Source organism: Apus apus, chromosome 2, assembly GCF_020740795.1.
Source record: "Apus apus isolate bApuApu2 chromosome 2, bApuApu2.pri.cur, whole genome shotgun sequence".
Lineage (NCBI taxonomy): Eukaryota > Metazoa > Chordata > Aves > Apodiformes > Apodidae > Apus > Apus apus.
Window position 1 is genome coordinate 112,971,436 of NC_067283.1, and position 14,148 is coordinate 112,985,583.

Consider the following 14,148-nt stretch of genomic DNA (forward strand, 5'->3'; position numbering starts at 1 on the left):
ATCCATATTTGTATGCATGCTACCAAACAGCATCATTAAGAGTAGCTGGTAAGAGAGAAGCTGGTAAGAGAAGGCTTATTCATGTTCATCGATTCTTTTACCCTTCTTTAGGCCTTTCTTAGTTTGGGCATTTTCCTTATTAGCCTGAAGTAAACACATGATTACTTTTACTACCAAATCAGTCCAGCCTCTTAACACCAGTGTACTGAAAAGTGTAATGCCTCATCAGATAGGGCATTGGCATTTATAAACCATGTTTCTAAATAAGTGATTCTGGGCACAGCTTGACCTTGTCCTTTCTCCCCAACATGTGTTTTCTGTTTCCTTGCCTGCATTCCTGGGTACAAACCCCTCTCAGCAGCAGCTCAGATGAAGGCTGGACATTATAGACCAGAGACATTTACCATGTTACTCTGTTTTAACTGGTATGACTGTCAATTGATATTTTCCAGTTTCAACTGAAAGTGTTCAATAATTCATATGTTTAAGTAGGGTCTTGTGGCTTGTTCCATTCCCACCCATGTCTCAGATGAGGCAGGCAAGCAGCATCCAACTGAACGTGCATTTACAAATTAAAGCTGGGCTGCTTCAAAGGCTGATTAAGAGCCAGGGTTTTGTGTTACACTGAGGAGCCCTAAATTCTCTGGTAGTGATACTGACTTTCTGGGTTACATGGAAGCACTTTCCCCCCACTTCAGTCTCCTTGAATGTTGCCATTAATCAGTAGTCCAGTTATTTCAGAGTCTGACTCCCGAGCAACATGGCAATGCATTGTTATTGTAAGGAGCCACAAATATACTGAGAGTGGAAGTTTAGAAGTTTTGTCTTTAAAATCTGGTAAGAACTTTTTTATTTTGTGGTTTTGTTTTTCTTAATATGCCATTCCTCGGTAAAGCTGTCTGCATGGGCAGAATTGCTGCAGTCATCCAAATAGGAGTCTCTGCAGAAGCTTCATGGGACAGAGGGTGAGACTCTGCCACCCCCTCAGCCCTCGCACCCCTCAGGCTGTGTCTGGAGTCGCCCACAGAAAACAATCCTTGCCATCCTGTTTCTGGCTGCAATTTAAAAGCAGACTCCAGGGTTCAAGCCCAGACACTTCGTGCCTGACGGGGCACAAGCGATTATTTCAGGTACCTCCACACCAAGCACAAGCAGGCCGAGTCACCCCGGTTTTTCGAAGGCACCGGGGTGGAGCCGCCGGCAGGGAATCCGGCGGGGAGCGGGGGGTCCCGGGATGCCAGCGAGGAGCAGGGGGCTCCTGGGAATGCCGGCTGGGAGCTGCGGGCTCCCGGGAAGCTGCCCGTGGCTCCGTGGAAGGCGGCGGGAGCCGCTGGAGCCCGGCGGAGCGGCGGGCTGGCGGGTGGGCGCCGGCAGCCCCCGGGCTGGTGGCAGCCGCGCTTGGGAGTCGGTGACATCCTGCCCGCCGAGCTCCCTCTGTGTGTGTGTGTGTGTGTGTGTGTGTGTGTGTGTGTGTGTGTGTGTGTGTGTGTGTGTGTGTGGCAGAGAGGAGAGGTGGAGATGGGGGTGGAGTGGCAGGCCTGGGAAGGAGGGAGGGAAAGGGAGAGGAGGGGGCCCGGGTGCCCGCGATTGGTGAAGCTCAGCAAAGGCATCTGCCAGCAGGACTTCAGAGGAATGCGAAACCAAATCATTTACAAGTTAAAGATAGACGCAGAATACACAGCATCTTGAGCCAGCGTTTAAATGCATCCCTCTCCGGCTGGCTTCTCGCAGAGCTCTGCTTCTCAGCTTGCTTCTGTCCCCTCTAACAACTCTAATGTTCTCTTAAAAATAACATCATTCTGGATTCTTTGGAATTACTAAGGTGGCAAAAGAGATCATGGTGTATACCATAGGGTAAGTAGGAAGCTTGCCTTTGCATACATTTGTTAGGGTGTCTCCTTTGGGCTTTGCTTCTGCTTTCAGAGTGCTCGGCAGTTCCTGTAGGATGAGGTAGATACTCCAGTAATGCTTTCCCTGTGTGATTTATTCCCCCCTGTTTTCCCCATATGGATTATTTCAACTTTATTCCTTAGTGAAGTGTTAACTGACAAGATTAGTGGTCTTGGCATACCACGGGGCTTTAATAATCTCACCAGAACAGTTTTGAGTGCTGTTTTTCTATCATCTGAATTTTGTTATATATTTTTGCTCTTCATTAGTGGGATGAACTGTTTGAAATGCTGTTTATCATTACAAAGTTGAAAAGCGAGTTATTTTCCATGTTAGAGAGGATGTAATCAATGTGTTTGCATGCTTGTTTGGCCATAATTTCACTTGCCTGCTACTTCCTTATGTGTGAATTTGATCACAACACAGGGTTAATTAAATTTAACCTTTCTGTTTGTTGCCAAATAATGCTTTTTCTTGGTGTTTGGTTTTGGTTACTTTTTAAACATTTGACCCTTTTTTTTTTTTAACAAAGTCCTTCTAGCCATTATTAAAAAATGTGTTCATTCCCCTGATAGTCCTCACTTTTAAATAGTGAGTTTATGAGTAAATAAAGAAGATTTAGGGTATGTCCTTTCTACAATAGCAGAAATAATTTCAGTATCTAGCAGATATATCACTTCATTGATCAACAGTATTTTCAGACTCTTTCTCAAATATTTTTAGTGAATTTGTGGTGTTCCTATGACCAAAAAGATTTTTAAATATCAGAAACGGAGTGGAAAGTTAGATTTAATATTCGTTATATAGCAAGAATTTGTATTCTGAGAGTTTCGTCTGAATTTGTGCTTTGAATGAGAATCACCTAAATACCAGCATAATTTTTACCATTTATTCTGGGCATGCATGTTTTTTACACTCGTAGTAGAGGAGTTCAGCTCCTAACTTTGGATTTGGTGGCAGTTCACCCAAACATACTTAGCATTCCTGATGTGTTAGTACTTCCCATAATAACCGTAGGAAGTAGTTGCTGTCCATGGATGACTGAAACACTTAACATTTTTGGTTATAGATATCAGTGCTGAAGAGACTCACATAATGTCAGTCTGTGCCTTGCAAAATACCTGGAACTGGGTGAACTAAAAGAGAAATATTTCCTCTGTTGAAAGGAAAGATAATGCATCTAGTATGTTTTGTTACATCTCTTCCGTTTGATCGGGTTCACCCCTGTTGATTGGCTTGCCTGAATTTTGCAAAACATCTGTGTGTGTTTGGGTAAGCAAATCTGCTGTGAAGTGTTTTCTGCATGGTTAAATGTAGGGGATGGAGAAGAAGGAAATACATAACCTTTAAGGTAAGTGTGAAAAAAACCCAGCTGCAGGGGTGAGTCATGACATTCAAGCCAGTGTTCTTATACTAGTTGAGTGTTCTTTTAGCCAGCTGAGACCCGCTAAATGCTTCAGTCCCATGCTGACTTTCTAGGCCAACAGTTATTTACATTAAGGTGTCACTGGAATATTTGTTTTGGTATTGAAGTGGAAGAACTTTGAGACAAAATGTGTCACGATGAATAAAAACTTGCAATGGGCCCTAGTAAAGCTGTGGTTAGTTTCTGGCTCTTGCACAGGATCCTGTGCCACTTCAGGCAAGTTGTGTGAGCTCTCAGAGCCCCTGCAGACCTGAAGGGGCTGCAGATACCTTTATTACTTTTCTGTGTTGGATATCTAGATAGCAGTTCCTCAGGCTAGGCATAGCCTCTGATAAGACGTGGCACAACAGGTTTGTGTTTTCAGCTGAGGAGTGCTCTCCTCAGGGCTGTGGCAAAAAGTGGGAGGGAGGAGAAATCCACAGAGTTGGAAGTGGAAGTTAGCTGCACCTTTTATAAACCTCCAAAACTGAAAGAGAAAAATTGACATTCAGAGGTGAGCAGAAAATAGAATTAATGTTCCATGGGAAATTCCTGAGTCAGTTCAAAATTAAATTGCATTTCCCTACCACAGTGTATTGCTTTACAGAAGTTATAGTTCAGGAGCATGGTGTTCTCATTTCATTATCTGAGACCCTTCTCCCATAATTATATGTCCAAGAGGCACTGGAGAACTTCATCAGAAGGAAACCTGCTTTGTATTCTGGGAAGCGAAGCTGCCTGCAAAAACTTGTTCCTGGAGGGAAGTGAGCATCTGACCCAGGAACGGGGAGTTCCCGGAGTAAGAAACTACAGTGCAGTGTAGGATTGACTTTGTAAAATACATTCTAGTGTATCTAATCTGCCTGAAATAACATTCCAATTGTCCTAGCAGTAAATGGAAAATCTTCAATAAACTGGTATTTCCCCATAGAGAATGTTGCTGTATTTTATATAGTTTATATATTATTATCATAATATAACAGGCTGAGAAAGTTGGGGGTTTTCAGCCTGGAGAAGAGAACCCTCAGGGAAGAACTTACAGCAGCCTTCCAGTACTTGAAGAGGCTACAGGAAAGCTGGGGAGGGACTTTTTGCATGGGTTTGTAATAGACAAGTGGTAATGACTTTAATCTGGAAGAGGGGAGATTTAGGTTACATATTAGGAAGAAATTACTTCTTGTGAGGGTGGTGAGTCACTGGTGCAGGTTGCCCAAGGAGGCTGTGGACTCCCCCTCCCTGGAAGTGTTCAAGGCCAGGTTGGATGGGACCTTGAGCAACCTGATCTAGTGGGAGGTGTCCCAGTCCATGGCAGGGGGGTTGCAACTAGATGATCTTTAAGGTTCCTTCCAACCCAGACCGTTCTGTGATAATGTTGGTGTATTTTCTGAAGTGGAAAATCCTTGGCCAGCTGATAGGGTGAGTTCTGCATTGGTAGAGTGAGTATGGTACTGCATGTGTTCAGTGGTGATGGTACCACACAGCAGCACAGTAGTGCTGAGGCTTTTGGGTAAGGCTGTGACAGCTTTATCAGGGCAGGACACAAGGGCAGGGCTCTCTCTCCTCCACTCTCTCGCCTTGTCTCCCTGGCTTCTTCTCCCCCACCAGCCCTGTGCCCTTCAGGTGACTGAGATTTGTTGTGAAGTAGGGAGGCACATATTTTTCTTCAAGGCTTTTGTAACAAGGGTGACACCCTCTTTTCCTTTATCTCCTGGACTTGCCTCACTGCCGCCTCCCCTTTCTCAGGACCCCCGCTAGACCCACACACCGGCGGGGTGGGAAGTGCTACTGGGACAGAGGCAATGGGAGGGTGAAAGGGTGCCTGCCCCCAGTCCCTGCCTTTCAAGAGAAATCAAACGAGGGACAGAACATCAATGAGAGCACAAGCCTACAACTGAAGCATTGGTGCTTCCTGGTTTTGGGCACTGTCTGAGTCGCTGACGTGCTGCTTGGATGCTGGAACTGCGTTCATCCCTAGTGTGTGCCACGCTTTCCTGCTCTGAGGAGCTGACTGCTTGCTGTCACCTGGGGACAAACCCTGCTTTGTCATGGTTAGTAACACTGCTCTTGGAACAGGCAGGTCATGGTCCCTCCCTTTCTATTGCCGTTATGTTTTAAGTGACTGTGTTGCAAGAGTTCAGGAGAATCATGCTTGTGAGGTGAAAATGGATTTGCAACATTTTTTCCTTTAATAAATCCTGTCCTTTCTTTGTAAACCCTGATGAAACCAGTGACAGAGGTACTCATATAGGTGTTGAAATCCTTCCTTGCTAGAGTTCACACTTACTGTATGTGGTTCCCATTGTCTTTCTTCTTTTCTTTCTTTATTTCATGAAGTTTTTTTCCTTTGTAAATCTTTGTTTCTAGCCTCATCTTCAAGCTTTTTACAGTTATTATTTTGGGTATCATCAGGAACCACTTGGTAAAGAGTTTAAAAGCCATTTCCCCACAAATCCCTGAGAATATGCTGGCATTTTTCTGAGCTCAGAAGTACCTAGAAGCAGCTCACAGTGTTATAATTTCCTTTGGGTCCTAATGAATCTGCTCCCAGTGATGGCAGCTAATTTGCTTTGGCAGAGTATGACAGGTACTGGCTTACACAATAGACCACACTGTAGAAAGACTCAATTCTCTAATTTCATAATTTCATTTTTAAAAAGCCTCCAAAACACCCACAACCAGAACTAATGAAATTATGTTGTCCTATGCAGCAGTTTTATCACCTCTGAGTCCATGAGTGGAAATCCAGGGAAGGTGCCAGTCTGAGCAGTGTTGGACCTCCTGCACTTACTATTGATTCCAGCTCCTGGTGAATGAAAGAGCAAAATATTTCCTGAGCTAATTATTACAGTATGAAGTGACTTTACCTGGAAACACAGTGATACTTCCCACTAATAGGATACTTAAAAATGCATCTAATTGCAGCTGTGGTAGTTGAGAGAATGCCTAATACCTAAGCATCCTCCCTGGCAGGGGGAAATTACAGGAAGCCAAGTTTTACTGTATCTTTCTTTGTCTGAACCAATGGTACAGCCTCTTGCTGCATTTGATTGTAAAACCTGAATTTGGGCGTATACTCCAAGTAATATAGAAGAGATAGGAAAGCAGTGGAAATAATGTATCTTTATTTATTCATTTATTTGTTGGCACAGTGGTAGCTGTTTGCTGAACATAACCTTGCTTGGGAGAGAACAGGTTGGCTTCTCTGCCTGTGATCTTTGACAAGTCATGCAGGGGCTTGGCATATCCTTTTGTGAGAGCAGTGGCAGTAATACTTGCCCAATTCTGTGAAGGGCTCTGAGATCAAGGGATGAAAAGCGGTATCGTAAGTGCTGCATTCTTGTTTTCTTTTATATCTTTTGTAAGGATAAGACTACTCTGGTATAAGATACCTCCTTGTAAATTTGTAAGAACATTTGCTCTCAGTGGAACCTCAAAAAAAAAAAAAAGAGAAAAATGAAGCAGAGACAGAGAAGTCTGTGAGCGAGTAGGCTTTAAAAACAATTTATTAACAGCTAGAGACAAGTTCTTTTAAACACAATGAAAGTAAGTACAAGTAAAGCCCAGAAGAACGTGCTTGGAGTGAAGTTGTCCTTGAGTACTCATTACTGAATAACAGCTGCAGATAGAATTAGTTAGTAATCTTATCCTTCCTGCTACGTTTTTAAAATATACAGTTTAATGAGAGTATATGCTTTCTAGTAATTGCTACCTTTTCAGTCCTTGTTTATTCTTGGTGTGACATTGTCCTTGGAACAAGATCAGGAAACACTTTTGATTCTTTCCAGCTTTGTAAAGCAATTATAGTTTGGCTATCATGTGTTTCTGTACACCCCTGCCTCCCCTTTTTTTTATACACAACTCATTTATACTGGAACAAGAGAGCTACTGTATCACTTGTGTGATATGGAAATATATTCCATTCCCTGATTTTAGGTGGTTCTTTTTTCCTGTAAGTTCACTTCTGAATTACTAACTTTACAGCTAAAAAAATATATTAAATTACTTTGTTTTAAGCATTTTCTAACTTTTGAGGTGATAATTCTGAAACCTTGTCACTCTTTTAGCATGGATACCTAACTCATCTGTGTAACTGAAAGCTTTCTCACCTACTTCAGAAATTAAATTTAATCTAGGAGAGCTGGCCATTCTTTTGCAGACTGGAACCCAGGAAAATAGACCCAAGTTTGAAAGCATTTATCTTGGTATCTGTTGTGTTTTTTTAATTACTATTGCAATTAAAAATGTTTAACTTTTCTTTGAATATACACAAATAAAATGTGCTTCCAAACAGATAAAACAAAATGCAAAGTATTTTATGGTTTTATTTTTGTCCTTAAAAGTTTGATCAATGTGCATGTCTTAATAGGGAAAATAAATCACATAAGTTTAATGCAGGTACAAATTATATTGTGCTGGTAAAGGAATGTGAGGAGAGCTTAATAGAGCTGAGAGTCAAGCCATGTACTCTGCCAGGCTATTCTGTAAAAAGGTCATGTTTTTCTTTAAAAAAACAAACAAACAACAAAAAACATTTCTGAAAAGGCCAACTATCATGTTACTTGACCTACACCTGCATCCTGCCTTCCCACCTCTCTCTGCCATCTGCCAGGCTAATGGTAATGCTCTTCATCCCAATCTCCCAAGTCCTATTCCCTCCAATTCCAGCCACAGAGTAGGATGAAGTCTTGGCTGGCCCATTGAACACATAGTAACAGGAACCAGGACAGGCTGGCAGCACATCCAGAAATGGTAATTCAGTGGAAGTCCTTGCTCCATCTCCTCAGTTAGGGAGTAAGATTCTGGAGGACACACGCTTTCAAATACAAGATCTTGTGTGTGTCTTGCAAGAGGTCCCTTGAGCGAGTCTCCCATAGACCCGTGTTAGTTCAAAACAGAAGTAATCAAGGTTCAGATCTTTCTGTCCTTTGGCTGATATAGCAATCACTTGTACTCATAAGCTCCAAAAGTCCTTATGAACTATTCTTGGAGGGGGATGAAGTATGCCTTTTATAAATAAGTTCAATGGCTGTTTGCTGATAGTAGCAGGAAGATAACATTTGTACCAACCTGCCAGACTTCACATTTTTGTGTGAAAGTATGGAGGAAGGAATGCTTTGCAGGAAAGGATTTATAGAGGATTTTTTTTTTTTTAAGCACAGGTAAAACTGTTTCTTTTCAATAACTTTAGCTTTGAGAAATGCTGAAAATATGTAAATAATACATCCAGTTTCACTCTGATATCTGGTAGGTAAAATTTCAAGTCAAGCATAAAATTTAGAAGAGCAACTGAAAAAAAGTAGTAGGAAGTGGGTGTAAGGAGTGGAAACTTGCTAAAATGATGATCACAAGAGTTTAAAGCCCTTAAAAAAGAAAAAAAAAAGAAAGAAAAAAAAAAGTAGTTTCCAGGCTTAGATGGACTCTTCACAGGATGATGCATTTTCATGGAGAGGTGAATAGATGCATGCTGAGAGTCACTGGCAGATACTCACATCTCAGTGGTAACTTGGACTAAATAGGCCTAATCTTTGGTGTTACACTGTTTAGAGTCCACCCATACTTGAACACTATATAGTCTATGAAAGAGGCATCAGGCCTCTTTTTTTCAGGCCACTCACATTACCCTAAAGTGGAAATAAATTCCTTGTGCATAAAGGCTCAGATTTTATAACTATGCATGTAAAGTACTAAATAAGTCATCCACTGTGTTATGCCCAAGAGAAACCATGCTTTGCCAGAAAGCAACCTCAGACCAGCCAGGTCTGGCTATACCTATTTCACAGGTCATTAGTCCTATCCTTTTGCTGTTATACTCCACTGTAGATGACTGCTTGGGCTTGCATTAGGTGTGACTACCTATAATGACAGACTCAATACAGAGCAGGGAAATAAAATCAGGTATCTCAGTCTTGGAAGAAGTAGTCTTAATTGTTTTTCCACCCTGCCCCTGGCAGATAGAGCAGGCAAATAAAAAGAGGAAAAGGTTCTGCAAATATTGGCCTTGTCCTTGCTGGATTTGCAGTGTTTTTCACTATGTGCTAATTAAGAACTACACACACCTTGATGCCTTTTGTGAGACAGCATTGCAAGGGCACACCTGGCTTGCAAGGTGCACAGAGGCTAGGAATGGTGTTGTATAGCTCCAGAGGGTTCACTGGGGAACAACTGGTGAGACAGCAGCTCTACAGGAAAGGACAGGAGTTACTGTGGATCTGCAAGTGGACATGAATTGGCAATGTTGAGCTGTTGCATGATAGAAAAGAAAAAAAAGAAAAGCACGATGTTGGGATGCACACAGGAATACAGCTTGCAGGGAGTTATGTCCGTGGTGGTGAAAGCTCATCTGGAGTCCTGTGTTCAGTTTGGAGCGCTGCCCTTCAAGAAAACGCTGGCCACTTTGGGAGTAGAGGGGAGGGCAGGAAGCATGAGCAGAGAACCAGGGAACGTGCCATGCCCCAGGGGGAAAACCTAAAAGGTCTATGTTTTCTGTGCCTGGGGAAGAGCAGCCTGTTGGAGAGTGGGTAATCTCATCTCTATGCCCATAGTCAAGGAGAAATAAGTCTAAACTGAAGCAAGAAAGAATTAAATGTTAGGAAAATGTTAGCCCTAAAATACACTGCCAGTGGAGATTGTGGAGTCTGCCATCGCTGGAGGTGTTAAGAATGGTTTTAATAAACATGAGTGAAGTGTATCTGACTTTATCTCACAGTGCGAGGTGGATTGCGTATCTTTTCTACCATCCTTATAATTTGGTGATACTGGTATTGACACAGAATTATTTTCATAATGAAAGACATGCATTCTAAATTCTGGTTGGAAAGATGTCTCTGCAAAGTGGGGTGCATTTCGGCATTTCATCATGGTGCAGAGACACTTAATCATCATATAATTTCCTCATTTTGAAATGTTCCTTAGGTAAGTGGTTAAGTGGCTTTGCATTTCAGCTCAGATATCGTTGTCCTGAAATACTTGGGGACATCACTCTGTCAGCTGGCACTTGACAGTCCATCCTAAATTTGAAACACGTAATTGGATTCTTAGGATGAAATTCGAGTCCCCTTTGAAGTCATGGGTTTTTATAGGGTAAAAATTTCATGCTGAGGACAGATTGGTGTCCACTTGTATGTTCTTAGCTTTACTGTCCCAGGCAGGCCTTTTGTTCTCAGGATGAGGACATAAGGAGTGGGTTGTAAGAGCGTATAACCTTTGCTATGGCAAACATTTGGTTGCAGAAGGGAGCCTTTGGAGTGCTTGTGTGGGTGAGAGAGGGTTTACAACAGGCATTATGTGAGGTGAATTAATTACTTTTTCCTTTTTTCAGATGATGTCAACAAAGCTAATTTAAATCGTGTACTAAAAGAGAGAGAGGCGGTCAGTAAAAGAGCAGCACCCATTTTGGTCGTTAACATTTTATTTGATAAGACTTCAGGCATTCTATATCCTCGTAGTGTAATGTAATTTTTTTCCTTTTTCTCTTTTTGCTAGGCATTCCCCCCAAAATATTATTTTTTTATTGCCAGTGGCCTTTAATTTGCATTTAGTATTTAGACAGCTATGGCTGCAGGTTAAGTGTTTCTCCAGCTACTGGTTCATCCCTCCTGATTTCTCTGAAAATGCTTGCAGAGAAGTATCCAGGTGCTATGAATTAGAATAGTTCTACTGAAAATACTCTGGCTTTGTTTATGCCAATATTAATTCACAGCAAATTCACTGTTCACAGTGTAGCTACTTTAGACTTAGAGTAGAAGATAGTTGGAATTTCATCCTCAAAAAGAGATCACATTGATGTAAAAGCTCAATGTGAATCTCAGAGCTGAGGGTTAAAATTTTGTGCCTCATAGTGTATTGTGAACACATAACCCAAGAGTGCAGTTCAGACTGAGATCCACTTGGCTAGAGAACAGCCCTGTGGAAAGGGACTTGGGGGTTTTGGTGGGATAACAGGCTCAACATGAGTGAACGGTGCGTGTAATGGCAAAGAAAGCCAACAGGATGCTGGACTACATCAACAAGGGTTAAAGAAGTCATCATCCCGCTCTACTTGGTGCTTGTCAGACTGCATCTGGAGTATTGTGTTCAGTTTTGGTCCTTGCTCTACAAAAAGGATGTGGACAGGCTGGAGAGGGTCCAGAGAAGGGCCACAAAGATGATCAGAGGACTGAAGGACCTGCCATATGAGGAGAGGCTGAAAAAACAGAATTTACTCAGCCTTGAGAAAAGAAGGCTTTGGGGGGACACCTTATTACCATGTTCAGTACTTAAAGGGTGTCTACAGGGAAGATGGAGACTCCCTGTTTACAAGGAGTCACATGGAAAAGGCAAGGGATAATGGGCACAAGTTGCTCCTGGGGAAATTACGATTGGACACAAGAGGTCAATTTTTCACTATGAGGACAGTCAAACCTTGGAATAGTCTCCTAAGGGAAGTGGTAGGTTCCCCCACACAGGACAGTTTTAAGTCTCAGCTTGACAGGCTGCTGAGCCACCTCATATAAACTGTAGCAGTACCTAGAAAGTTTGAACCAGATGATCCTTAAGGTCCCTTCCAGCCTGGCATTCTGTGATTTTGTTGTTGCATTTCCACATCCACACTTCTTTGCAGGCTTTTCTTAATTGTGCAGTGGTGTGCCCTGCGTAAGAATTGCATGCATATACTTGACGCTGGAATAAGCCCACAAGGAAGCACAACCCCCAGACTTTGGGACCACCAATATATCAGTTGTTAATAACCTTACAATGTTGTTATTGCTAACACTGGAAATATAATTAAATCAGAATTATTTGAGACTGCCATTAGGGGGAAGAGCATGGAGGAAAACAGTTTCATCCTCACAACGTGTTTTCATTGACCTACCTACAGTAAGGAAGAAAATGTGTTCCTTCCTGTTACAGCAGAATGGGTTTGTTCAGCAATTTTATAATGCAGCTGTGCACAAGACTGACTTTCTTAACCACTCCAGGAGAATTTGAAAAGGAGAGTAATGTTATTTCACACACTTAATACTAAGACGTGTAAGTTCCTGTCCAAGCTATGTTATTAATATAATCAATTTGGCAGAAAATGCTTTGACTGGAAAAGAATGAAAAAATGAGATTTGTATCTAGAGGTGACAGGAAAAGGTCTGTCCCTGGGCTGCAACTGTGCAGAGGAACCTTTTATGGTCAATCACATTTCCTTCATCTTCCCCGGTGCAAAGTCCCTGCTATCCCTGAGATGCCCAGACCCCCTGCTTGGTGTGCCTTGGAGCTGAGCAGCCCTGCCCTTGGCGCACTGAAGAGAAGGGCTGCAACCTTCTTCCCCTTCAGCAGGAGTTCCCTCACCTTAGAGAAGCACTGAAATGCCTGAAGGGATGGCGGAGGGCCTGGCTCTGTCGGGGTGTGCGGACTCCCCCTGACACCAAGCCTCTGAAACGATGTGAGCGTGGGCCCATGGCCTTTGGGTCCGTGGCTGGACGTGGAGGAGTCCTAAACATTGGTGCGTCCTACGGCACCGCCTCTGCACATCCAGCACCCTGACCGAAGTCTCTGAGCAGGGGGCCATGGCTGCAGAGCCCACAGCACCTAAAATTTCACTGGAGAGAGAGTCTGGGTGCTCTTGCTTCTCCACACCTGTCACATGAACAAACAGGGGTCCGGGTTGCTCCAGGCACAGAACATGTCAGTGCCCATGGGGTAGGTGGCCAGTGGGGCTTGTGGTGCAGCCGTCCTCAGGACCTGTGTGTGCAGTGTTTCATCTTTGTTGATTTATGTCTGCGTTAATAAACCATTTTTATCTGAAGATAACACCTGCAGCTAGTCCTTTCTAGGCCACTCAGGTCACATTCCTCCACAAGGTGTTGTTGGTAATTTAGTACTGTCAAAAGCATTAGTCACTGCTGTAGTCACTTAATAATGCTTGGTAGGAGCCAGCTGGTAATTAACAAATTAAAGATACATATTTTCCTCAGATATTTCATATGTAGCAAAAATAATTAGAGGCAGAGCACTTCAGGTGCTTAAAGCTATTATGTATATTAAAAACATCTTGCCATGTTAGGAAAGCATTCTTTTAAAGGTCACACAGGCCTAATTTTGCTGCTGTCCCAGGATGCATAAATACATGGGAGAGAGCCAATCTGTCTCTTTTTAACGCTTAATTCTGTCTTGTGTAAGGTATTCATCCCAGTGGCTGTCTTTGCCTGTTTTTAGGAGTGGCATAACATTGTAGGTGTCAGCTGCTCCCTTTTGTACCTTCTAACTTTCCTTCATGTTAAAATGTTTTGAATTGGAGGGTTTTATGCGTGCATGTGCGATGGAATGTGTTGGAAAGATGAAATTGGGTTGTAATTGAAGCGAAGGAGAGACAAAGTTAACACAAATTGTATTGTACTGCTAAACTAGGAAAGACAGCAGTATGAATGGAGAAGACGATGGCTTTCTTTATGTAGTGTAAATAATATATCCTGTTATGCATAGACTTGCTTTAATTCACTTGCTGTCTCCTTATTTTAGGATGAGATGGTGACCAGGGTTTTCAAATTAAGATGCTCTCCATTACCTGTGTGTGATGGTTGAGCGATAGTGTGCTTTGGTATGTCTCCCTTCCATGCTGCTTCAGCCCAGTACTCCTTGATCCTCTTGCAGCCTGATTCCAGGACTCAGCTCTGAGTATCCCAAGCCTTTGACTTTGCTTTTTCTCTGGGGCAGGATCTGATCTGAGCACTCTGAGGCAGAAGAAGCAGGGAACAGAGCAAGCGATCGGAGGAGCATCATTTCTACGGGTAGGGTGTGGGTAACTGTCTTTGTGGGGAGTGCTTGGGTACTGGCTGTGGCTTTGAGAAATATGATTTATGTTTGAAAACTTTCTTCTGGGAGAG

The 14,148-nt window shown here is 42.7% G+C and overlaps 1 protein-coding gene across 29 annotated transcripts in view; it reads left to right on the forward strand.

Moving 5' to 3' along the window:
* DTNA (dystrobrevin alpha) overlaps positions 1-14,148 on the forward strand; it is a 230,251-nt gene that overhangs the window by 40,677 nt on the left and 175,426 nt on the right. For 18 of the 29 annotated variants that reach the window (XM_051612645.1, XM_051612647.1, XM_051612634.1 and 15 more), the window contains exon 1: positions 1,674-1,854. The exons of 3 other annotated variants lie outside the window; for them this stretch is intronic. Coding sequence is in view for 20 of the 26 variants with exons in the window: in XM_051612634.1 (XP_051468594.1) it covers positions 1,838-1,854 (17 nt within the window). In the remaining 6 variants the exon portion in view is untranslated. Of the gene's footprint in view, positions 1-1,672; positions 1,855-13,978; positions 14,053-14,148 lie in introns of those variants that run through there. 8 more of the 29 variants (XM_051612642.1, XM_051612643.1, XM_051612640.1 and 5 more) reach the window with 4 other exon arrangements.